Source organism: Cucurbita pepo, chromosome LG15, assembly GCF_002806865.2.
Source record: "Cucurbita pepo subsp. pepo cultivar mu-cu-16 chromosome LG15, ASM280686v2, whole genome shotgun sequence".
NCBI classification, from domain to species: Eukaryota; Viridiplantae; Streptophyta; class Magnoliopsida; order Cucurbitales; family Cucurbitaceae; genus Cucurbita; species Cucurbita pepo.
This window is the reverse complement of record NC_036652.1, coordinates 7,757,803-7,782,291: the sequence shown is the minus strand read 5'-3', so window position 1 is coordinate 7,782,291 and position 24,489 is coordinate 7,757,803. Positions and strand designations below refer to the sequence as shown.

At 36.9% G+C, this 24,489-nt stretch overlaps 4 protein-coding genes and 2 pseudogenes across 4 annotated transcripts; 1 reads left to right on the top strand and 5 right to left on the bottom strand.

The window, feature by feature from the left end:
- Nucleotides 1-444: 444 nt before the first annotated feature.
- LOC111811848 lies at nucleotides 445-2,367 on the bottom strand (annotated as a pseudogene).
- Nucleotides 2,368-4,160: 1,793 nt separating this feature from the next.
- On the top strand, nucleotides 4,161-6,089 carry LOC111811801 (50S ribosomal protein L6, chloroplastic-like). Its single transcript, XM_023698835.1, has 3 exons — nucleotides 4,161-4,336; nucleotides 5,045-5,353; nucleotides 5,641-6,089. The coding sequence occupies exons 1-3, from the start codon at nucleotides 4,287-4,289 to the stop codon at nucleotides 5,975-5,977; spliced, it is 696 nt and encodes a 231-aa protein (XP_023554603.1). The 5' UTR covers nucleotides 4,161-4,286; the 3' UTR covers nucleotides 5,978-6,089.
- Nucleotides 6,090-7,261: 1,172 nt separating this feature from the next.
- On the bottom strand, nucleotides 7,262-10,592 carry LOC111811685 (protein DETOXIFICATION 40-like). Its single transcript, XM_023698681.1, has 7 exons — nucleotides 10,055-10,592; nucleotides 8,496-9,127; nucleotides 8,342-8,398; nucleotides 8,024-8,262; nucleotides 7,820-7,938; nucleotides 7,628-7,714; nucleotides 7,262-7,543 (listed from the first exon to the last, which is right to left on the bottom strand). The coding sequence occupies exons 1-7, from the start codon at nucleotides 10,397-10,399 to the stop codon at nucleotides 7,484-7,486; spliced, it is 1,539 nt and encodes a 512-aa protein (XP_023554449.1). The 5' UTR covers nucleotides 10,400-10,592; the 3' UTR covers nucleotides 7,262-7,483.
- Nucleotides 10,593-12,041: 1,449 nt separating this feature from the next.
- Nucleotides 12,042-14,257, bottom strand: LOC111811691 (protein DETOXIFICATION 40-like). Its single transcript, XM_023698687.1, has 7 exons — nucleotides 13,916-14,257; nucleotides 13,203-13,834; nucleotides 13,056-13,112; nucleotides 12,718-12,956; nucleotides 12,523-12,641; nucleotides 12,213-12,299; nucleotides 12,042-12,107 (listed from the first exon to the last, which is right to left on the bottom strand). The coding sequence occupies exons 1-7, from the start codon at nucleotides 14,255-14,257 to the stop codon at nucleotides 12,042-12,044; spliced, it is 1,542 nt and encodes a 513-aa protein (XP_023554455.1).
- A 559-nt stretch (nucleotides 14,258-14,816) lies between these two features.
- On the bottom strand, nucleotides 14,817-17,865 carry LOC111811680 (annotated as a pseudogene).
- An 828-nt stretch (nucleotides 17,866-18,693) lies between these two features.
- LOC111811687 (protein DETOXIFICATION 40-like) lies at nucleotides 18,694-21,989 on the bottom strand. Its single transcript, XM_023698682.1, has 7 exons — nucleotides 21,541-21,989; nucleotides 20,834-21,465; nucleotides 19,936-19,992; nucleotides 19,485-19,723; nucleotides 19,290-19,408; nucleotides 19,095-19,181; nucleotides 18,694-19,004 (listed from the first exon to the last, which is right to left on the bottom strand). Exons 1-7 carry the CDS (start codon nucleotides 21,871-21,873, stop codon nucleotides 18,939-18,941), a joined length of 1,533 nt encoding a protein of 510 aa, XP_023554450.1. The 5' UTR covers nucleotides 21,874-21,989; the 3' UTR covers nucleotides 18,694-18,938.
- Between the last annotated feature and the right edge of the window lie 2,500 nt (nucleotides 21,990-24,489).

Sequence of the window (24,489 nt, the reverse complement as noted above, 5' to 3'; positions counted from 1 at the left end):
GTTTGTCGTGGAGTTATTCGACCTTTGAGGGTCTCATTCGGGCTGTCATCACCCGAAAGGCAATGCCAAGTTGTCGCAGTCGCGGCCCTTCCTCTCCTGCGTGGCTCACTGCTGGCCGTCGATTCGGACTTCCATGAAGTGATGATTTTGTTTACGGAGTCAAACGCAGAAAACTTGGTCAACGTTGGGTTCTTGTGTGTTGTCCCGTTCCAAAGTTTGGACTTTGTGGCCACCGCATCTTCTTTGACGTCTTCCTCTACTTCACTTTCATTTGCCTTCTTTCACTTCTCTTTGATCATTTCAAGTAAGTGATTTAATGATTTAATGACCGAGTTTAGTCTTAATCTGTTGAGTTATACACAAATTAGCATATTTACTACCAATTTTGTTTTGTTAACATATTTAGATGCATTTGCATGACACTTGGACATACTAGGACAACAGTTTAATAATTCAATAACTTTAATTAATAGGATTTAACACGACTTTAAAATGAACAAATCGTTCAATCAAGTCAGTGTTGATCAATTTCGGTCAGCTTTCCTCTACATTCGATCAAGTTAGTACCTTATTTTCATTCAAAGCTCAAAAGGGTCCCTTTGTATGACTGATAATGGTTCAAAGAGGCAAATGCTGAATGATCCATAGACAGAGCTGCATCAATACCTAAAGAACTATCATCATCAGCTAGTGTGCTAAACCAAAACGGATACAGCTCAAAAGGGTCTCTTTTGGCGAAGTAGGATGGCTCTTCAAGCTCTCTTTTTCCTGCCATTTGAGGGTCTGGTGCCGGTGATCGTAGCCTTGCTCGAGCACGCCACGAGCCCACATAGCATGGCCAAAACTCCCAAACCCAAGAAGGGGTAGTATATTGTCATTAGAGTATTAGATGCTCGGTTGGATCCAACCATTTCACCCAATATGGCAGACTGAAATTACAGAAGAAACAGAGAATAAGCAACATTTCCCTACAAGAAATGGAACAGAAACCAGTGGATCTCTACAGGTAGGTTAACAAATGAAGCAGAACAAATCCTTTGCAACATGTATTCAAGCAGAATATCAAAGTGTTTGAAATATCTATGGAGTACTCGGAAGATATTTGAACCTTATCCCAAACGCACTACTAATCTAAACGCCTTATAAAGTTGAAGCCTCACCAGTTACAAATATTGTTTTCTTTGAGATTTTCCTTTTGGACTTCTCTCAAGGTTGATTGCCTAGGGAGAGGTTTCCACACCCTTATAAGAGACGTTTCGTTCCCTTCTCCAACCAATGTGGGATCTCACAATCCACCCCCTAGGGGACCAGCGTCTTCGCTGGCACACCGCCTGGTGTCCGGCTCCGATACCATTTGTGAGAGCCCAAACCCACTACTAGATATTGTTCTCTTTGGGTTATTTCGTCTAGGCTTCCCCTCAAGGGTTTAAAACGCATCCATTAAGAAGAGATTTTCGCACTAATAATGTTTCGTTCCCTTCTTCGACCAACGTGGGATCTCAGAGTATATCGACAAGAAATCAGTTTCCAGCCTGATAAGAAATTTCTTCAATGCTTCTTTTAAAAACACTAATTAAGATGATCAAGTACATATACGGAGGAGAATCAAGAAATGACGGTCTTTTAAAAGCTATTAATTGACAAGTTTTGCCAAAATTCTGAAAAACAACATGAAAATTAGCAGAGGAAATCTCAAATCACAGCTATTAACTTCTATCATGTGGCTATCCAGAATCCAACACCCCCAAACCAAGTACATCAAGCATCAAGAAATGGCATTCTTTTTTGCGCCAATTACAAACTAAACTCACAACAGAACCGTTGTGCAATTAACAGAAACACGATGTGCAGGCAAAAAGGTATTGATTCAATCAAACAATATATTTGAATGGCAGCCAAATTGGTAGGAGGTGGAGTAGAAGAATACCATGGAAGCCACTAGAGAACGCCATATATCAAGCAAGTGGTGTTGTACCATGGCTTGGCAGCCAAGAAAGCGTAGAGATTGAGAAGCAGGAGAGGCCATTGAAAGAGAAGCTCGAGCCAAACGAGGCCAACGACGAAGTGAGGGGAGTCGGCCATTACATAGTCCCCCGATTGGCGAATGTACCAGGCCTTGAGATCGATCAGAAAATCAGGGAAAAGGGTTTGAGGAAATATGACCTGGAAATCGATGAGAGGCGATACCAAAGCGAGAAGGAGAAAGGCGAGGAACAGTAGTGCGTCGACGAGCTTGAGAAGAGCGCCCATGTTTCCACAGAGCTTTCTTCTCAGGAGAGATTGATTTTGTTGGGCGAAATGGGGATTTGAGGTAGGGATAGTGAATTTCAAGCCTCAGCTTATACATGGTTTTTCAATCCGAGCAGTTCGCCAACGCCGGCATTTTTTAGTAAATTAATTATTTGAGGGATTCGGACATTTTTTAAACAAACATTGATTAATTAAATAAGAATTTTTTCAACTTTTTTTTGGTCGAATGTCTAGTTCACGACTCCTTTAAAATTAAAGAAAAAATTAAGAGTAAAACTATATTTATTTAAGGACCAATTGAAAAATAAAAAAAATTTAAGGGTAAAACTTAATATCCCCAAATTTAGAGACGAAATGAAGATTAAAGAAAATTGAAGAGTAAAACTATAATATTGCAAAATTTAGGGACCCATTGAAGATAAAGAAAATTTAAGAATAAAACTATATAATATTCAAGATTAAAAAATATTTAAGAGTAAAACTATAATATTGCAAAATTTTAGGACTAATGGAGGATTAAAAAAAAATTAAGAGTAAAAATATAATATTGAAAAATTTATGGGCCAATTGAAGATTAAAGAAAATTCAAGAGTAAAACCATAATATTGCAAAGTTTAGGGACCCATGGAAGATTAAAGAAAATTTTAGAATAAAACCTAATATTGCAAAATTTAGGGACTAATTGAAGATTAAAAAAAAAAATAAAAGCATAATATTGAAAAATTTATGGACCCATGGAAGATTAAAAAAAATTTAAGAGTAAAAGCATAATATTAAAAATTTTAGGGACCAATTGAAGATTAAAAAAAACTTAAGAGTAAAACTATAATATTGCAAAGTTTAGGAACCTAGGAAAGATTAAAGAAAATTTAAGAGTAAAAACATAATAGTGAAAAATTTATGGACAAATGGAAGATTAAAGAAAATTTAAGAGTAAAACCATAATATTGAAAAATTTATGGACCGATGGAAGATTTAAAGAAAATTTAAGAGTAAAACTATAATATTGAAAAGTTTAGGGCCAATACAAGATTAAAGAAAATTTAAGAGTAAAACTACAATATTGCAAAATTTAGGGATCAATTGAAGATTAAAGAAAATTTAAGAGTAAAACTATAATATTGCAAAATTTATGGATTAATTGAAGATTAAAGAAAGTTTAAGATTAAAACTATAATATTTCAAAATTTAGGGACTCAAGGAAGATTAAAGAAAATTTAAGAGTAAAACCATAATATTGCAAAATTTAGGGACCAATGAAAATTAAAGAAAATTTAAGAGTAAAATTATAATATTGTAAAATTTAGGGACCCATCAAAGATTAAAGAAAATTTAAGAGTAAAATCATAATATTGCAAAATGTTGGGACCAATCGAAGATTAAAGAAAATTTAAGAGTAAAACTGTAATATTTCAAAATTTAGGGACCAATGGAAGATTAAAGAAAATTTAAGAGTATAATCGTAATATTGCAAAATTTAGGGAGCAATTGAAGATTAAAGAAAATTTAAGAGTAAAACTATAATATTTTAAAATTTAGGGTCCAATTGAAGATTAAAGAAAATTTAAAAGTATAATCGTAATATTGCAAAATATTGGAAAATTATTGAAAATTCAAGAGCAAAACCATACAAAATATTGCAAAATTGAGGGGTTTAATTGAGATTAAAGAAAATTTTGGGACCATTCAAAATTTTAATGGACCAAAATTGCAAATTCGTTTTCTATAAAAAAAAAAAAAAAAATCAAAAAAATCAAAATGGGCCTAACGTCCACGAATCGTATATAGGGCCCAATGTATTCATTTTTCTTTTAAGAAAACAAAAATGGGCCTCATTAGAGTCCACTGATCATACATACTACGGCCCAGTGTTTCTCACTGAAGCCCAAAAGTTCCAGTTCAGAATTCTGTCTGCACCTTATCCTTCTCGGCAACTCCTTGTCTGCAAGGCGCTGTGTCATCTTCTTCGGAATCGGACCCTGAAGGGGTCTCTCTCTCTATCTCTCTCGTATTGGGTGTTCTATTGGCGACTGAAAATGGCGGTCTCTTCTACTCCGTGTCTCCGTCATCGAAGTTTGATTGCTAAGTAAGTTTTTGCCTTTCTTGTCAATTTGAAAGTTTCTTGAAACTCATTGCTGATTAGAGGCGTGTCTTCCATTTTGATATAATCAGGAATTAGAAATATCTATAATTCGAGTTATTTCAAGTATACTTTTACGGGACCTTTGTGACGAACCGTGAATTTTCAATAATTCTACACAGTAGTAGTAGTAGTAGTAATGCTGGTTTGCTATGCATCTGCATATGATTTGTTTTGCATTAGGGGATCCAGAGATGAATTTTGAGCTCGCTTGTAGATGAAATTTATAGGTCATTCCGGCTTACTTATTGCAACCTAGTATTTCAATAATGGAAGTTAAGTGAAGAGTTAATCATCTATGGAGATTATCTTAATCAATATAAAAAAGGGGAAGACTGCCTAAATTGATTGGCTTCTCCTTTAGGGAACAAGCTTACCAGTTTGGTTGGATAGATCTTCATGATAAGGTGAAAGATTCAATATGGAGTTGTCTTATTGATTACGAAAGTAGCCAGCTATTAACACCAATTCTTAGTGGGAGGACGAAGTGAGGGAAAAGAATTCTGAAAGGCACCAAGAACTAGCTGATCTAATTTTTAGGTTAACTATGCATTTTCTCAGTCTATACTTTCCCCAAGTTGTTGCAGTAAACTAAGAGCATTAACAGAGCACAAACATTCTACAATTTTAACCATTTTCGTCGTTGTGGCTCAGCAATTTTCGGTCTACATTTTTGGGAGAGAAAAATGGATTCACCATTTCTACAATGCCTGTAAGTCATACTGGTTTCTTGAGGAAGACTATAGAATGCAAGGAATCACGAATTGGCAAGCAACCAATTCAAGTGCCATCCAATGTAAACATCACATTGCAGGGTCAGGATTTGAAAGTTAAGGGTCCTTTGGGAGAACTCTCAATTCTTTATCCACGAGAAGTGAAGATTGAGAGGGAAGATTCTGGGATCCTTAGGGTTAAGAAGGCACTGGAGACAAGAAGAGCCAACCAAATGCATGGCCTTTTCAGGTAAGCTCATCATGGATTTTATTTTACAATCACAGAAACCAATCAGTTTAATCTCAGTTTACTCTTCTAAAACATTTAGATTTTGTTTCTCTTCCTCTTAAGTTTTAGTTTACATGGGTTACTTGTTTTTATGTGGCTCTTCAAATTCTGAACCCCAAGATGAGTTCATGTTATGAATGCAAACAACCAGCAATTGTCCTTCTTTTGAAATCCAGATGAATGGGCCCTGATGGAAAAAGAGTTAACGTAATTGTGTCATATATGAGTATTTAAATTGATTTCCTCAGGACCCTTACGGACAATATGGTGGTAGGAGTGTCAAAGGGGTTTGAAAAGAAACTTCAATTGGTCGGTGTTGGTTATCGAGCGATGCTAGAAGGAAAAGACTTGGTATTAAATCTTGGGTTCTCTCATCCTGTTAGAATGGCCATTCCTGAAGGACTTCAAGTAAAGGTGGAAGAAAACACCAGAATTACAGTCAGTGGATATGATAAATGTGCCATTGGTCAGTTTGCTGCTTCCATTAGACAATGGAGGCCCCCAGAACCGTATAAGGGTAAAGGAGTGAAATATGCTGATGAAATTGTTAGAAGAAAGGAGGGGAAAGCAGGGAAGAAGAAGTGATGGTTCATAATGCATTGTTGGTTTTTCTCTGTTTTTGAAACATTTGCTTGTTTCTTTTAGTATCAGAAAGGATTATTGGCAACATACTTTATGAGAGTTCTTTTTTTACCTCCTTCCTTTTCTTGATAATTTTTTGGTTCAATATCATCATTAGTTCCACCACATTTTTATCAGTTGCGTAAATGGCACTAACTCGAAAATGATACCAAATAACGTGCTTTAATCATGCCTTTAATCATGCCACAAAGATGGATGACAAGATTCTTGTTTAGATTTAAAGAGCTTTTGTTGTATTTTTTAAGTTTTAGAGAATTGTCTTTGAACTAGTGGCTATTATGATATTGATGAACACGAAGTTACAATTATTCAATTAATTAACTACGGGTTATTATTGTTAGGTTATGGAGCCTGCTCCTTATGTCTGCTCCTTATTTATAGATTGGTCAAAGGTTATATCCGGATCAAAGGTTATATCCGGTAAAGCTATATTTGGTAAAACTATATCAAGATATAGATATAGGCTGGTATATTTGGTAAAACTATATCAAGATATAGATATAGGCTGGTAGATTGCTAAATCTGGTAAAGCTATATATAATAAACTAAACCATATATATATCCGTAGAGCTTCGAAAATGTACTTTCTATTCTCTATACTTTCGTTTGTTGTACAGAAGTCATCAATAAAAAAAAAAATCCTTTTAGCCAGAGTTCTCCTTGCAATTTTCTCTATTCTGTTCTTTGTGTTCATCTAGATCAATAAAAAAAAATTCTTTTAGCCAGAGTTCTTCTTGCAATTTTCTCTATCCTGTTCTTTGTGTTCATCTAGATCGAGCGTATGCGTTGTTGTGCGATCCTAACAACTAGTATCAGAGCTAACAACTAGTATCAGAGCTAACAACTGGTATCAGAGCTAACAACTGGTATTAGAGCGAGGCNATTATAAGGTTTATTTTTGAAGTTATAAATAGTCACTCATGTTGTTCCTTTAGTAGGAATGTTATGAATAGTCACTCATGTTGTTCCTTTAGTACGAATGTCCTTTGTTCTTTGACATTTCTTGGGTTTAGATTTGCATGTTAAAGTAATTCAAGTAGTCTTGATCACGAGTTTTCTTTACTCTTGATCATCAAAGTAATCCGTTTCTAAACTTTCCCCTTGGTTGATTCCTTGTTGTTTTTGGGGCTCTTAAGTAATTTAAATCTAAAGGTATTATTCTTCTAAAGTTTCATAACACTCTAATACCAAACAAAATCGAAGAACCACTAAGGAACACACTCGGAGTAAGGAAAACAATATTTTGAATGAGAAGAGAAGATAGTCAAGGAGAAGAAGCTCATATTGACTCATATTCTCTGAACAGACCCTTGTTTTCCTCCTCAAACACCTAAGCTCTAAAAGACATCAATTAAAACTAAAGAAACTCTAAAAGACTGCCTGCCTTGCCCTGCCTGCCTGCCTGCCTGCCTTGCCTTGCCTGCCTGCCTGCCTGCCTGCCTGCCTGGCCTACTCAACAAATCGCTTACTGTCATCCCACTTGCTCAATCTTTTCATTGCTTCTTCCACCTGCAACCAAATTCATTTCAAACCTTCTGTTACTCTCCAGCACTACTTTTATAATTACCTTTCATCATCGTATATTATCTTTACCTCTTTATTCCAATCTGTTCGCCATGTCACCCACACCAAAATTATAGTCTGCATCAAAGTTCCACCCATCAACCCTACCCATATACCCTGCACATGTATTCATTACACGTTAACATAAACAAAGCTTCCTGATACAAATTAACCAAGCTTCCTGATACAAATTAACCCAACCAAAACGGAATGTTGTAATACCTTGGCGCCAAAATTGAAATAGAAGCCGAGGAGGGCACCCAAGGGTACTCCAACAACGTAATAAGACCCAACGTTTACATAGGCGACGAACGATTGCCACCCGCATCCAACCGCCACACCTTTACAGATCAAATCATAACAATCAATGGCTAGTTTCATTAAAATCAACAATCAATCTAAGCTTTTGAAGCTCAATTTAATTACCAGTTAAGATGGGTTGTACTCCGTTGAGGAGAAGGGTGAGGGCGAGAAGTGGGCAAAGATCAGAGACCGCAGCGGCAACCGTGGCGCCTCCGGTAAAGGCGTAGCTAATGACGTCTCGCAGTGCAAGTACAGCTACAGCACAGATTGCAGAGACGATGGTGGAGATGGCAACAACCACCACCACAGAAAATGCTGCGGCTTTTGGATTCCCACCTCCCAGTTCGTTGCTCACTCTCACACTGCAAACCAACACGTGGAGAAATTATAGATACAGCAAAATCAATACAAAATATGTTCAAAAAGGAGCTTCAAACACACCTGGCAGCAGCATTAAGGCCAACCGACATCATGTAAACGCATCCATATATTGTCATACTGCAAAATCACAGCATGACTATAATTACTCAAAACTCTATCCCCAATTCTGAGATGAACTTGATGGTTAAAAATTTCAGGAAAAAAAGATAAATACCAAATGGAAAGGGAGTCGAGAGCAAGCTCAGGGTTCTCGAGCAACCCAGCAAGCAAAACCAGAATCTGGAAGTACCAAGTTTCCAAACAGAGCATCACCGCCGACGCCGCCGACAATTTGAAGAATCCGAACAACCCAGAAAACGCCTGCACGTTGAACCCTCGCCATGTCTTCTTACAATTACTGCTCTTAAGTATGTAAACAAATTGGCCCACCACAATAATCCACCACGACAAACTCAGCACCAGCGACACCCCCAACAAGCCCAGCCCCATTTTATACGCAGCCAACCAACTGAGAAGAATGTGCACTACGAGCGTCCCCGCCGATATGAAAGCGCTCGGAAACACAATGCTCTGAGCCTGAAGAAACTTCTGGATTGGGAAATTGATGGAGTAGGCGAAGATTTGAGGAATCAGACCATACACGAATATTTCAGCTGCGGAAGCAATGTCTTTGGATTCACCCAGAAAGATTAGGAGGGGCTTGCAGAAGACGTAAGGGATTGTTAACAAAACGCCCGTGAAAGTTAGCAATATTGCTGATCTCTGCAAATAAATGCCAAGCATATCGTATTTCTCTGCACCGTATGCTTGTCCGCATAGAGTCTCCACCGCACTTCCCATCCCCAACTGTTTCATATATAGAAGTTCAGAAAAATCCTAACTTTAACAATCGCATTAAATGCCACCCATTGTTAAGATATGACACCCAATTTCATGGGGGCATTCCACAATGGACATATAGGTCTAAATAATTAAATTTTTAATATTACAACATACTTCACCCATATAAAGATAAAGATAGGTGATATAAATATATAAATTTACACTCATTTTCTATTAAAATATAACCTTATCCCTGTTTGGGCGGGTCAAAGCTTTTGTTCTCACTTATAAACCCATGATTATTCCCTTAACTAGCCCGAGTGGGACTTACTCCCAACAATCCTCCCCCTAAACAAAGTATACCATGTTGAGGATTATTAGGAGTGAGTCCCAATTGGTTAATTTAGTAGAAGATCATGGATTTATAAGTGAGGAATATTATCTCTACTGATATTAGGCCTTTTGGGAAATCCCAAAGCAAAGTCATGGGAGCTTAGGCTCAAAGTGGACAATATCATACCATTGTGGAGAGTCATGATTCCTAACATAATATCAGAGTCATACCCTAAACTTAGCCATGTCGATAAAATTCTCAAATGTCGAACAAAGGGTGTACCTTGTTCGAGAGCTCCAGAGAAAGGAGTCGAGCCTTGATTAAGGGGAGGATTGGAGGATTATTGGGAGTGAGTCCTACATTAGGTTAATTTAGATGAAGTGAGTCCTAAGTTGGTTAATTTAGACAAAGATCTGAGTTTATAAGTGACGAATACTATCAGTGGTACGAGACCTTTTTTTTTTTGGTCTCAAACAATGGATAACTTTTGTTGGATACTTTAAACTCACAATTTCGAATTTTGATGCCTTTTGGGGGAAAAAAAGAACTTTGTAAGACCATGTTTTCATGCTGTAATGATGCTGAAGAAACTAAAAAATGAGAGACGGATGAAATACCATGAGACCGTAGGCGAAAACTTGGATACCATTGTTGCCAAGAGAGGAAGCTGCGAGCTCAAGGTTGCCAAGGTGGCCGGCAAAGATCTGTGTGGAAGTGGACATGGCATAGTTAATCATATACACGAAAACCGCCGGAGCAGCTAAGTACAGCAGAAGCTTAATCTCGATCCAAGTAGCTCGAGTGTAACGCTCCACCACTGGCATCTCCGTGTCCGACAATATCCTCTCCAGCTCGTCACTAACTTCGTGCTTATTCGAACACAGTGACTGGGACGACAATAATGCCGCCGCAGCCGGCTGCAGCAACGCTTGACGAACATCGTCATCAGAGATGGATTCCATCTTTACTCCCAACCTGAAAGGGGTTTGTTTTGTTGTCGCTTATCCCCGGGTACCCTTGTTCGTTGTTGCCCAAGTACTTGTAGCGGCGGAGGCCCTCTGTTTTAACTTCTCTCGCCCAAGAACCAAGGTCAGCTAAGAGCCTTCCGGGTAACAGCGAGAGCTGGCCGATTGTCCGCCACTTATATTACTTTTTACTGCGCCAAACAGATGGTTAAACTATATAAAAAATAGCTCCTTAAATTTTAATATTTATGAATTAATTTCGCCATTTTTGGGCAAGCAAATATTTTGAATTAAAAATTTGTACTACCAACTCCTAATCAAAATTGGTGTATTCAAATTTGAAGTCGAGTCTACCCGCAGTAGTTTTCACGTTTTACTTTTACCCCACCGTAAAAAGCAGTTCAGCCACAGCATTGACGTGGGAATGAAGACACTAAATTATTTTATTCTTAATCCTGCCCTTACCTACCACCGGGCAATTATTGTATTCTTTTGCTAACCGCTCTAAATTTTAAATACCTCTCCAATATATTACATTTTTATTTTTTAATATCAGTGGTTAAAACATGCATATAAGCTATAAAATTTAAATATATATTGATATATGCAGATTTTATGGGGTTTAAAAAAAATTATAATTAAGAGATAAAAGGAAATAAATATATTTTTTTTAATATCATAAGCTTTCCTTTTCATTCAACCTACCCACATCACGTTTTCCAGTACTTGAAGATAAGCTGATCAGTCATCAATAGCGACAAAAAATAATAACTACTATTAGTTAATTAATTGAAAAAATCTCCATTTTCTCGTTCCCACGTGAGAATTCCTTTCATTTATATATTAAATATTTATATTTTAGACACAATTGTATAGCGGCCACGTGGGGTCACATGGTGAAGTTGTTTTGTGCGTGATCCAACTTTTAGGGGATTGAAAAACAAAAAATAATATTAATAATAATAAAAATCTATTGGGGGGGGGGGGGGGGGGGGGGNAATCTCGTCCATTCCTGCCAGCTACCACAACCTCCACCGTTCAATTCCTTACAATCATATTATACTTGATGGGTACCCCCATTTCTTTCACTCCCATCACATATTATTATTTGACGACCAAAATATTAAAAATAACATACCTCATGTTATGATATTTATGTATTTTTATTATAATTTGGCGACCAAAATATTAGTAACCACGAACTTTTCGTATGATATTTACCTATTTTGAATATAAACTTTTATGACTTTTCTTTTATCATCATTTTCCTCTCAACTAGGGTATGGAACTACTTATTTCAATAAATTTCAACCCAGAATTTAAAAAAAAAATTGGCATTTAACTGATTAAGAGGAAGATGATGATCCAAAATGCCCATTTAATAATCTGTGAAATTGGCGAGGTGAAGATCAACTTGGAAATTCTCCATCTAGACAAGAAATTTTAAAAAAAATAGTAAATTGAAGACGAAAATAATATTGAGTTATATTTTAAATTGTTCCATACTTCTTTCTAAATATATTATTTTCTACTTCTTTTGTGGGCCATGGAGTAACAATTTTAATAAGAAATCATATTATTTTAAAATTAATTTCTACATTCAAGATGTGATCTCTTAAATTATTGGAAGGTAAAGAAATCAATTCTTCAAAATAATTTGGTTCTTGTCATCCCACTTGTTTAATCTTTTAGCTGCTTCGTCCACCTGCAATTTCATAAAAATTTAGTTAATTTTCTTGGGTTAAATTAAATCAGGCATGATAAGCATTCCTAATTTAATTTTCATGATATATATATATATCATGCTTACCTCTTTAATCCAATTGGTTCGAATTATAAGCCATATCAGAAGGACCACCTGCACAAAGGTTCCACCGATCATGCCCACCCATATACCCTGCACACAATCACTCAATTACACCCTAATAGTTGAGGATCGAGGATTATTGGAAGTGAATCCCACATGAGTTAATTTAGTAGAAGATTATAGATTTATAAGTGAGAAATACTATCTTCATTGTATGAGGCCTTTTGAGAAGCTCAAAACAAAGTAAAAGTGAGCAATATCATGTCATTGTGGAGAGTCGTGATTCGTTTCACAAATTTAAATGAATACGTACCTTGACACCAAGTTTGAAATAGAAACCAAGGAAGGCACCCAACGGAACTCCGACCACATAAAAGCAACCCACGTTTACATAGGCCACGAAGGCTTGCCACCCGCACCCAACCGCCACGCCTTCGCAAAACCAAAATAACTGAACATGAATTATATGTGTGGAATTGAGGGAGGTGAGTGAAAATTGAAGTAGTACCAGATAACACAGGCTGGATTCCTTTGAGGAGGAGGGTGAGAGCGAGAAGTGGACAGAGATCAGACACCGCGGCCGCCACGACGGGGCCTTCTGTAAAGGTGTAGCTGATGACATCGCGAAGTGCGAGTACAACTACAGCCCAGAATACAGATATGATGAACACAATGGCTGTCACCACCACCACACAAAATGCTGCCGATTTCGGATGTCTGCTTCCCAGTTCGTTGCTCACTCTCACACTTCAAAAACAACCACCACTATGTTGAGTCCCACATCGACACATTTAGAAAATCATAATGAGTTTAAGTAAGGAATAATTTTCATTGGTATAAAATTACCTTACGGCAGCACTGAAGCCGACTGAAATCATGAAAATCCATTCAGATAAAGTCATGCTGTAAAACCAAAATATTAAAATTGAAAATTAATCAAATAATCATTCTTTAGCGTAGCCAATGAAAACTGCACAGAATTGCATGTAATACCAAATGGAAAGGGAGTCAAGGGCAAGCTCAGGGTTTTCAAGCAATCCAGCAAGCAATACCATAATCGGGAAATACCAAATCTCCAAGCACTGCATCGCCGCCGACGCCAGCGACAGCTTGAAGTATCCCGACAACCCCGAAAACGCCTTCGTGCTAAACCCTATCCATGTGGCTTGACACTTGTCGCTCTTAATTATGTACACAAATTGGGCGACCACTATTATCCACCAAGAGAAGCTGAGCACCAACGACGCTCCAAACAGGCCTAACCCAATTTTATAGGCAACCACCCAACTCAGCAGCACGTGCACCACCAGCGTCCCAGCCGATATACATACGCTGGGAAATACTATGCTTTGAGCCTGAAGAAACTTCTGGAATGGGAAGTTTATAGCGTAGGCGAAGAGTTGAGGGATCAGACCGTACACGAAAGCTGCAGCTGCTGAAGCAATATCCTTGGGTTCACCCACAAAGATTAAGATGGGCTTGCAAAACATATAAAAAATTGTTAAGAGTACGCCCGTTAGTGTCAACAATATGGCTGATCTCTGTAAGTAAATGCCAAGCATTGCGTACTTCTCCGCACCATATGCTTGCCCACATAGAGTTTCCATTGCGCTTCCCATTCCCATCTGTCATCAGTTCTTTGCTTATAAATCCATGATCATTTTCTAAATTAATCAACGTGTAAAAACTATATATATAATTAATACCATGAGACCGTATGCGAAAATTTGAATGCCATTGTTGCCGAGAGAGGAAGCGGCGAGCTGGAGGTTGCCAAGGTGGCCGGATAAGATCTGTGTAGACATGGAGAGGAGGTTGTTAATGACGAACACCAAAATGGCCGGAGCTGCCAAGTGGGACATAAGCTTCATCTCTGTCCAAGTAGCTCGACTGTAACGCTGGACGGCACTCAACTTGGTGTCCGATAATATCTTCTCCAGTTCGTCACTAGTTTCGTGCTCATTCGAAAATAGTGACGGAGACGACAACAACGCCGCCGTCGCCGGCAGCAGCGGTTGATGATGATTGTCTGCAGCAGTTGATCCCATCTTCGAGCCCTCCTAAACACGATTTTTGTTTTTAAATTTCTTATTTTTGGCGAGGACCGTAAAGCACCACAGAAATCACACCAACAAGTCCATGCTATATAACAATGTATAGCACTCATCTCTCCGCGAGTTAACGACAACTACATTAATTGTCTAAACATGGTTTATAAAAATTTTAAATTCATATTTTTAGTTTCCAATTTATAATTCTGATCATACTATTTTGTTGATTTAATTTTTTTTTTTTTAATACACTACTAAATTTCATTTTTCTTTTCAATTTGTATAATTATGATGAGAATGAAAGTAGACAATATCATACCATTATAGAGCTCAAACTTCAAATAAAGGGTATACGCTCCAAGGAAGGAGTTGAGTCTTATCATACTATTGTAGAGCTGAAGTGTCAAACAGAGAGTGTACTTTGTCCGAGAACTTTCAGAGAAGAAATGGACCCTCTAGTATGGGAAGGTTGTTCGAGAGCTCCAGAAAATGAGGTCTCTAAGGTGCATTTGGTTTGAGTGAAAGATTATTGTTAGGAGTAATCCGACATTAGTTAATTAAGAGAAAGATTACGAATTTAAAGGAGGGTCGAGCATTCATATAAAATAAAAAACAATATCGTCCTACAAATAAAGATTTGTAGTTCTTAACAGAGCATCTGAGGCCTTGGAGATGCTCTACTACAAACCAACAGAAGATTTAAAATGCCAGAATAACTTGCTGTCTTCGTATTGATTCAAAGATTCAGATCGATTCCTGTCATTCCAGTTGTTTGTTCAATCTTTTGGCAGCTTCTTCCACCTGCATTTTCATTATTATTTAATTAATAATCTCCCTCCTAAATTATTTCTAAAAATATGTATTCTAAATGCTACAGAAATGAACAACACAAGTGTTCATATCCATATTTTCTTACCTGTTTATTCCAATCCAACCGACATGTCGTCCATATCAAAATGGCCGTCTGCACCAAAGTCCCACCTAGCATTCCCAACCATATACCCTAAACAATGCACATAATTAGCCACTAAATTCTATAAACTCCCAACTAATAAAATCAAGAATTGTGTACCTTAGCCCCAAATTTGAAATAGAAACCCAGGAGAGCACCCAAGGGAACTCCGACCACATAATAGCCACCGACGTTTACAAAGGCGACGAACGCTTGCCAGCCACACCCGATCGCCACGCCTTCGCAAAATCAAATAATATTCAATAAAAGCTAATTTATAAATACCAAGTTGCGAAAATTACCGGATAAGATGGGTTGGATTCCGTTGAGGAGGAGGGTGAGAGCAAGAATTGGGCAGAGATCGGAGACGGCGGCGGCCACGGCAGAGCCATCTGTAAAGGCGTAGCTGATGACATTGCGAAGTGCGAGGACAGCTATAGCACACATTATGGAGATGATGATGGAGATGGTAGTCACCACCGCTGCAGAAAAGGCTGCAGATTTCGGATGCCTGCTTCCCAGTTCGTTGCTCACTCTCACACTGCTTGCAATACAATGCATCAAATGTAGTTTTTGGTTCGTTTCATTTTTGTTTCGTATTATAAAAACTTACCTAGTTGCAACGGCTAAGCCGACGTAAATCATGAATACCCATCCAGATATGGCCATGCTGCAAAACCCCACAACATAATTAAATTTATTGAAACAAGTACAAGTTAAATGGTTATAACTGAACTTTACACACAAACACGAAGCACATATTATCTTCTTTAGGCTTTTTCTTCTTAACTTTTTCTGAAGACTTTGAAACCGTCTCTAAAAAAGAGATTTTCACACTCTTATAACAATACGTTGTCCTCCTCTCCCATTGATATGGAATCTGAGGTTTCCACATAAGAAATTTTCCCTCTCCAACATATGTGTGATGCGAGGTTTCTTCCCATTTTTAATTGATGTAGGATCCGAGACTTTCGCACCTTTCTCCAACCGATGTGTGATATGAGGTTTCCACACCATTATAAGGAATTTACCCTTCTCCAATCGAGGTGGGATCTGACATTTTCACACCCTTATATCTAATGTTTCATTTCCCTCTCCAACCGATGTGGGATCTCACAATCCACACTCGTAGGGTCAGTGTCCTCACTAGCATACTAACAAGTATCTGACTCTGATACCATTTGTAAATGTTGGAGGATGAAAGTCCCACGTCCGCTAATTTAAGGAATGATCATGGGTTTATAATCGAGGAGTGTTATCTCCATTGGTACGAGGCCTATGGGAAGCACAAAGCAAGGGCACGAGAGCTTCATCTCAAAGTGGATAATATCATACTATAGTGGAGAGTCGTGTTCATCTAATATTATCCTCTTTGAACTCTCTCCCGACCTTCCCCTCCACATTTTAAAATCCATCTACCAGAGAAGTTTGGACACCCTAAATAATGTTTTTTTTTTTCTCCTCCAACAGATTTTTGGATCTGGATGCAAATTCAACTAAATTGGGGCAATTAAATCCTTATTTGTAGGAGGGAAATTACCAGATGGAAAGGGAGTCGAGAGTGAGCTCAGGGTTGTCGAGCAATCCAGCAAGCAGAACCAGAATCTGGAAATAGCAAGTTTCCAAGCAGAGCATCACCGCCGACGCAACGGACAACTTGAAGAATCCCAGCAACCCAGAGAAGGCTTGCGTGCTGAACCCTGTCCATGTCTCTTTACACCTGTCGCTCTTAACTACGTACACAAATTGGGCGACCAGTATAATCCACCACGACAAGCTCAGCACCAACGACACCCCCAACAGCCCCATCCCAATTTTATACACAACCACCCAACTCAGCAGCGCGTGTACCAACAGCATCGTGGCCGAGATGCAAGCGCTCGGAAACACTATGTTCTGAGTATTGAGAAACTTGAGGATGGGGAAGTTCAACGCATAGGCGAAGATTTGCGGAATCAAACCGTACACGAAAGTTTCAGCTGCCGAAGCAATATCCTCTGGCTCACCAAGAAAGATAAGGATGGGCTTGCAGAAGATGTAAATTACCGTTAACAGAATGCCCGTTAGAGTTAGAATGATCATTGATTTCTGTAAGTAAATGCCAAGCATATGGTACTTCGCAGCACCGTTCGCTTGCCCACACAGAGTCTCCATAGCACTGGCCATCCCTAGCTGTTTTAATACACCCCAATTTCAAATTTCTCACAACAGTGAACTAAAAAGTGAGAAAAGGGGGGAAATGTAAATACCATGAGACCGTAGGCGAAGAGTTGAACGCCAGTGTTGCCGAGAGACGCGGCGGCGAGCTGGAGGTTTCCGAGATGCCCGGCGAACATCTGGGTGAACATGGACATGAGGTAGCTGATCATGTACACGAAAACCATGGGAGCAGCCAGGTACAAGAGAAGCTTCAACTCCATCCAAGTAGCTCGACTGTAACGCTGGACGACACTCAACCCATTGTCGTCCGACAATATCCTCTCCAGTTCGTCGCTTGTTACGGCATACACTGAGTGAGACGACGACAATGCCGCTGTGGACTGCTGTAGTTCCACCAACGGTTGTTGAACATCGTCTTGGAAAGCAGATCCCATCTTCTTCACTCCCAAACTGAAACCTTTTTTTTTTTTTTTTTTTTTTTCTTCTTTAAAAGTTGTAACAATAATTTTAAATTTTAAAAGGGTATTTTTTTTTTATTTAAAAAGATTAATGTTTCTGAGCTTGTTTGTTGAGCGAGGTATCTGTGGCTGTTCTGTGTTCAACAAGGACGCAGCGAGCAGTGAGCTGCGATGGGGGCACCACCATACATACAAAAAGTACTTTTTACTTTTTTTCCTTGTTCTTTTTTAGTACCGCACGTTTTTTTTAGTAGGTTTCTTTTAAAAAATAAATTAATTTCATCTACTAATAAATTTCTAATAAATTTATAACGGTATAATATTGTTCATTTTGAATATAAGTTAATATAATATTGTCCACTTTCAAAATAAGTTTCTTAGTTCTGAAATGTATTCCTTACTTCTAAATTTATAATCACCCTTAATTAATTCGATAGGTCACTATTCTCCCAACAATCCTACACTTATGTCAGACACAATATCTACCACTTAAAATAGTGAATAGATCTTATCTGAAAATATTATTACTCAACCGAGGATACAGATTTAAGAATGAGAAAAATTATTCAGATTGAAAGTTCTATCTTCATTAATATTTAATACAAGATACTATCTAATACCTAAAATATAAACTAATTAAATCTTGAGAATAAAATATACTACTATTCAAATTTAACTGATTACGAATATCTAAGATATATTTTCTAACTAATATATTCTTCCATCATAACGATTAGTTTTTCTTTTCTCCCAAATGAACTACTTTTATCTTAATAACTATGTGAACCAATTTTCAAATATATTAAAAAATACATTAATTAAATTAAATTAAATACTAATTCTAAAGTACGTGGAATAATGAGTTACCGAAATAATATTATTTTGATCTAAAATTTTGAAAACAAATACTTGGACCAACCAAACAAGAATTTCCACGTAAGCAATTGCATCCTTATTTCTAAATGGTAGGAATTGAAAATCTAGATGACAGAATAAAAAAGAAAAAAGAAAAAAATATATATATATATAATATATATTTCTTTTTTTTTTTTTCTTTTTTTCTTTTCTTAAGAGAGTACCCGACCCGAAGGAATTGAACCCGCGAAATTTAACCCTTCAAAGTAGTTTGCGGGTTGTCTTCCCACTTGTTTAATCTTTTGACCGCTTCTTCCACCTTCAAAAGGTTATAAACAAAAATCAGATTTCAATTTACTATTATACCCTTTTTTAAAATTATAATTATGTTAATTAATTAATTAATTACCTCTTTATTCCAATCTGTTCGAAATGTGACCCATATCAAAATCATTGTCTGCATGCATGTTCCACCTATCATCCCCAGCCATATACCCTGCACAATTCATTCATTCCACCCTCTCCTCTTAATCAATGTTCATTCATTCCACCCTCTTAATCAATGTTCGAGAGTTTATGTTCTAAGTGAACAAATATATGGTACCTTTGCTCCTAGCTTGAAATAGAAACCGAGAAGGACACCCAAGGGAACTCCGACGACATAATAGCAACCGACATTTACATAGGCGACGAAAGCTTGCCACCCGCACCCAACCGCCACGCCTTCCCAAAATCAAAATAAATGAACATGAATTATATGTGTGGAATTGAGGGAGGTGAGTGAAAATTGAAGTAGTACCAGATAACACAGGCTGGATTCCGTTGAGGAGGAGGGTGAGGGCGAGGAGTGGGCAAAGATCGGAGACGGCGGCCGCCACGACGGGGCCATCTGTAAAGACGTAGCTGATGACATTGCGAAGTGCGAGTATAATTACAGCACAGAATGCAGAGATGATGAAGGCAATGGCAGTCACCACCACCACGGAAAAGGCTGCAGATTTTGGGTGCCTACTTCCCAGCTCGTTGCTAATTCTCACGCTGCAACACAAAATTTGTGATATTTTCGACATCTTTATTATAAAAATATACTTAAACGAGTTGAATTATGTATAAATGAGTGATATGTTAATGAGTTTCGATAAAATTCATGATTTTATATCGAGATAAATTACGAAAACATCCTTCAAAGAACACAAGAAATGATTAAAAACAGAAGAAATAAACATTAAAAGAAATTGAGAAAAAGTTACCTTGCGGCTGCATTGAAGCCGACTGAAATCATGAAAACCCATCCAGAAATGGTCGTGCTGTAAAACCAGAGCATAGTCAAATTAAATTAGATTAAATAATCAATATTTAAATGAAAGGTATAGAATTCGAAATAAATTAGTACCGATACTATATTCTAAAGAAAAAAAAAATTGAGAAATAAGCCTAATTTTGAATAATTCCTTTAAATTTAATTTTTAAAAATAATTTGAAATTTGAATATTTAATTAAAATGGTAAAAGAAAAGGGTTCCGTATTTGGTAGCTGGCGCTGTTCTCGTTTCTTTATTATTTCCAATCAAATACTTCCAAGGTTTTTATATTTTAATTTTTTACACGTTGACAATTCTATTTCTATTTAATACTTATTTTTTAAAAATGACATGATAGTGTAGATCATGATCTTCACTAAATTAGTCCATGTAAAACTCACTCCCAACAATGATCCTCAACAGACTCACCAATCAAACAATTTTATTTCTATTTAATACCCATTTTTAAAAAACGACTCCACTAGGAATAATGAGTCGCACTTCTTAAAAAGCATCAACCAATGGAAATAGTATTTCTAGCTATTAAACTCATGATTTCTGCTAAATTAACCAACATGAAACTCACTCTCAATAATAATTCTCAACCAACTCACCCATCAAAAATTTTCCTTTTATTTGGTTATTAATCTAGTGTGAGATGGGTAGGCCGAGAATAATAAAAAAAAAAAAAAAACAAAACTTGAATGAAATGAAAATTAATATCTATGTCCACCTATGAACGAGAACAATTTCGTGACTTAAAAGACACGGGTTTTTTGTTTTTTGTTTATGATTCTTATCCTGAGTGAGAAGAAGATAATGAAAAGTGTGGAAGAGGAAAAAGGTACCAGATAGAAAGGGAGTTAAGAGCAAGCTCAGGATTGTCGAGAAGTCCAGCAAGCAACACCAAAATCTGGAAGTACCAAGTCTCCAAGCACAGCATCACCGCCGACGCCACCGACAGCTTAAAGAAACCCCCCAACCCCGAAAACGCCTTCGAGCTGAACCCTCGCCATGTCTCTTTACACTTTTCGCTTTTCACTATATACACAAATTGCCCCACCACAATTATCCACCACGAAAAGCTCAAAACCAACGACACTCCCAACAGCCCCAGCCCAATTTTATAGGCAACCACCCAACTCAACACCACGTGCACCACCAGCGTCGCAGCCGATATGTACGCGCTCGGAAACACGATGCTCTGTGCCTGAAGAAACTTCTGGATTGGGAAGTTTATAGCGTATGCGAAGATTTGAGGAATCAATCCATACACGAAAATTTCAGCCGCCGATGCAATTTCCCTGGATTCACCCAGAAAGATTAAAATGGGTTTACAGAATATGTAGACAATCGTTAAAAGCACGCCCGTTAGCGTCAGTAATATGGCTGATCTCTGTAAATAAACGCCAAGCATATCGTATTTCTCGGCGCCGAACGCTTGCCCGCATAGAGTCTCCACTGCACTCCCCATCCCCAACTGTTTGGAAATTTTAATTTAGAAATTAATAACAATAACAATAATAATCTGAAATTGATATTAAAAACAGAATACCATGAGGCCGTAGGCGAAGATTTGAATGCCGTTGTTGCCGAGAGAGGAAGCGGCGAGTTCGAGGTTACCGAGGTGGCCGGAGAAGATTTGGGTAGACATGGACATGAGGTAGTTAATCATGTAGACGAAAACCGCCGGAGCAGCCAAATAGAACATAAGCTTAAGCTCTATCCAAGTAGCTCGAGTGTAACGGTGGACGGCAGGCATCTGAGTGTCGGATAATATGTTTTCGAGTTCGTCGTTGGTTTCATGCTTGTCGGACAGCAACGGCGAATCGGGCGTCGGCTGCAGCAACGGTTCAAGAACATCGTCTTGAGTGGTAGCAGATCTCATCTTAGAACCTCTCTGTTTTTCTTTTCCTCTGCTCTGTCGACACTTAGAACGGTATTTGCAGCGGCGGGGCCGCCTTTTTCTCTCTCCTCTCAATGCTTGATCTTACCTCTAATGGCTCCCTACTCCTATTTAAACTTCACCATTGTCTGTATCTCATTATTATTATTTTTATTTTATTTTATTCGTAAAAAAAAATTATAGATTTGGTCAATGTTTCTTTCTAAATTATTTGATAAAATAAAAAATGCAATAGCTTGTGAGTTCAAAATGAAATTGTCTTTTTTTTTTTTCTTTTTTCTTTCCATTTTAATGATTAATATTTAGTCAAATCGAATCTGTCTCTTTTGCTTAGTAGTGATAAACAAATTGAAGTGATATTAATGTTAATAAGTTCATAAGAGCTGAATAATAATAATAATTATTATTATTTTTATTACAAAAAAGAATTAATGAGTGAAAGCTCCATTGAAACCAAAAATGATTTTATGGAATTTAATACTACAATTATAGTACAAGTTTTGGTCAATAATTTCATTCAATATATATCACGATATCCATAAATGATCATAATCAGCAAATTTTGGCATTCATAAAACATTTGTTAGCTACTTAAAATGAACATAAACAAATACAATAATTAAGTAAAGTTTATAATTTTTTTTAACTTCGAAATTATTGAACCATTTATATATTTATTGTTCGATGATGAAAGTCTCACATCGGCTAACATTTATATAGTCCTTAAACTTATATAACCTATACAAATAATTGTCCTCGTAAACCCTAATATAATGTATTTGCTTAAATGACGGTGAAAATAAAATAGATAAATTAATATCCTTAAACTTTCAAAAAAAATTAATAATACATTTAAATATTTTAAGCTAGAAAAATATTTTTTCTAACGGCCATAAATTTTTATATATTTAAAGTCGCTACTAACATCTCATGTTTTTAGAATATACCTCTTAAAAGAAAATTTCATCTCTAATATAAATGTCGAAAACATTTAAAATATCGTCTTCTCTGGAAAGTACAGTCATGGATGATAATAATTTTATTTATATTAAGATAAACGTCATGCAATCATCATATTCATCATATCGTCATAAAGTGCATCAAGCATATTAAGTACGTCATATATTACACACATAATCAAGCATTATAACTCATACGTCATCATATGCACATACATCATCATATATAAGTATACGGTATCATACGATATAGCTCATACATCATAAATTGTAATTTATACAAGTTATAGTTTATTCTAACTAATGAATGTCGGATATTATTCGTAGTTGCATTTTAATTTAATTGATCCTTCAAGATAATTTATTAAAACGATGGTGGTAATATTCAAAGCGGCTTGTCTAAAAAATATAAAATAAAATAGAATAAGTACGTCGAGGCCAACTTGAACACGTCGGAGGAAAACAAATCTAATTAACTCAATGAAATTGAATAAGGGCCGTTGGATTGAATTTAATTCAAGCCCTTCATTGGCTCATATCACGGAGTCTATATCTTATCGCTTCCACAACCCAAAAATAGCCAACCAAAATCATTTTAAATTATTTATTTATTGCAATATTTCCAATTTTTTATATCATTGCTGACTGGATGTTTGCAACTATGCAACTAAAAAAAATTAAGTGTTTAATAATAATTTTTTTAAAAAAAATTGTTTCCTTCCCCATCACATGTGATTGAAAATGTAAACAAAATAATAGACGCACAGAGGATTGAAAATATCTCAAATATGTGTCGGCTCTCCATTGCAGGAAGCCTTGTGGCCTATGTGTACTATCATGTGACACATGTGTATGTCACAATAAATGTGAGTGTTTCGAGGGAGTGTCTTGAGAAACTTTTTTTAAAATAGATCTTTCAATAATAGTAATTAGGCGAGTGTGTGTTATTGTGCCCCAACTAGGCGTTAGAGGTTGGATTATGCACTTGTTGTCGGAGTCCGTAAATAACATGGCATGGGCACATGAGGGCCAATGTCTTAATAGAATCTGAATGGATGGATGTTTGAGATATGCAAAAAATGAATATGTGTTTGAATTCTTCTTAAGGTTAGTCGTGAGCGTGTCAAGATCATGACGCCGCACGATTAAAAAAATACGACTGTGACATTAGAAGATAAGTGGGAAGACACCCTGAAGTTGAAATTAAAAATGTAACGTTGAATCAAGTAGGCGATACAATTTTCATGAATACAAACGTTTATCTTCTTCTTTCGTTTTCTCTACATAAATATATAAAATGATTCCCTTCCCTCTAAAAAGATAACAATTTTAGTGAACACTAATGGGTAAAGAGTAGGACATGACATAGCATTGTTGAAGTAATGAAATTTTGGTTAAACCAACTTTGGAGCGATTGAAAGGATGGTGAGAAAGATCCATGAGGTGGTCGGTGTCGTATGTGAGGTGATAGACCAACCCATGTATGGCTGGATGCATCAGCAGCCCATGTCAGTTTCAGCGATTTTAGAAGCATACAAAACACCAAAGGCCTCGTCTGTTGTTTCATTTTCATCTACTCCCATCTGCCTTTTCTTTTGTCCCCCTTTTTTTTTTTTTTTTTTTTTTTTTTTTTTTTTTT

Excerpts from the sequence above, each read along its gene's own strand:
- LOC111811801 (XM_023698835.1), top strand. The coding sequence starts at position 4,287 with ATGGCGGTCTCTTCTACTCCGTGTCTCCGTCATCGAAGTTTGATTGCT. Across the intron at positions 4,337-5,044 it reads CATCGAAGTTTGATTGCTAA|CAATTTTCGGTCTACATTTT; the intron begins GTAAGTTTTTGC and ends GTTGTGGCTCAG. Across the intron at positions 5,354-5,640 it reads CAAATGCATGGCCTTTTCAG|GACCCTTACGGACAATATGG; the intron begins GTAAGCTCATCA and ends TGATTTCCTCAG.
- LOC111811685 (XM_023698681.1), bottom strand. The coding sequence starts at position 10,399 with ATGGAATCCATCTCTGATGACGATGTTCGTCAAGCGTTGCTGCAGCCG. Across the intron at positions 9,128-10,054 it reads TTTTCGCCTACGGTCTCATG|TTGGGGATGGGAAGTGCGGT; the intron begins GTATTTCATCCG and ends TATATGAAACAG. Across the intron at positions 7,544-7,627 it reads GAACAGATTGGAATAAAGAG|GTGGAAGAAGCAATGAAAAG; the intron begins GTAAAGATAATA and ends ATTTGGTTGCAG.
- LOC111811691 (XM_023698687.1), bottom strand. The coding sequence starts at position 14,257 with ATGGGATCAACTGCTGCAGACAATCATCATCAACCGCTGCTGCCGGCG. Across the intron at positions 12,642-12,717 it reads AATCCAGCCTGTGTTATCTG|GCGTGGCGGTTGGGTGCGGG; the intron begins GTACTACTTCAA and ends GGTTTTGCGAAG. Across the intron at positions 12,300-12,522 it reads ATTTCAAACTTGGTGTCAAG|GGTATATGGGTGGGCATGAT; the intron begins GTACGTATTCAT and ends GATTGTGTGCAG.
- LOC111811687 (XM_023698682.1), bottom strand. The coding sequence starts at position 21,873 with ATGAGATCTGCTACCACTCAAGACGATGTTCTTGAACCGTTGCTGCAG. Across the intron at positions 21,466-21,540 it reads TCTTCGCCTACGGCCTCATG|TTGGGGATGGGGAGTGCAGT; the intron begins GTATTCTGTTTT and ends ATTTCCAAACAG. Across the intron at positions 19,993-20,833 it reads CTTAACTCCCTTTCTATCTG|CACGACCATTTCTGGATGGG; the intron begins GTACCTTTTTCC and ends CTGGTTTTACAG.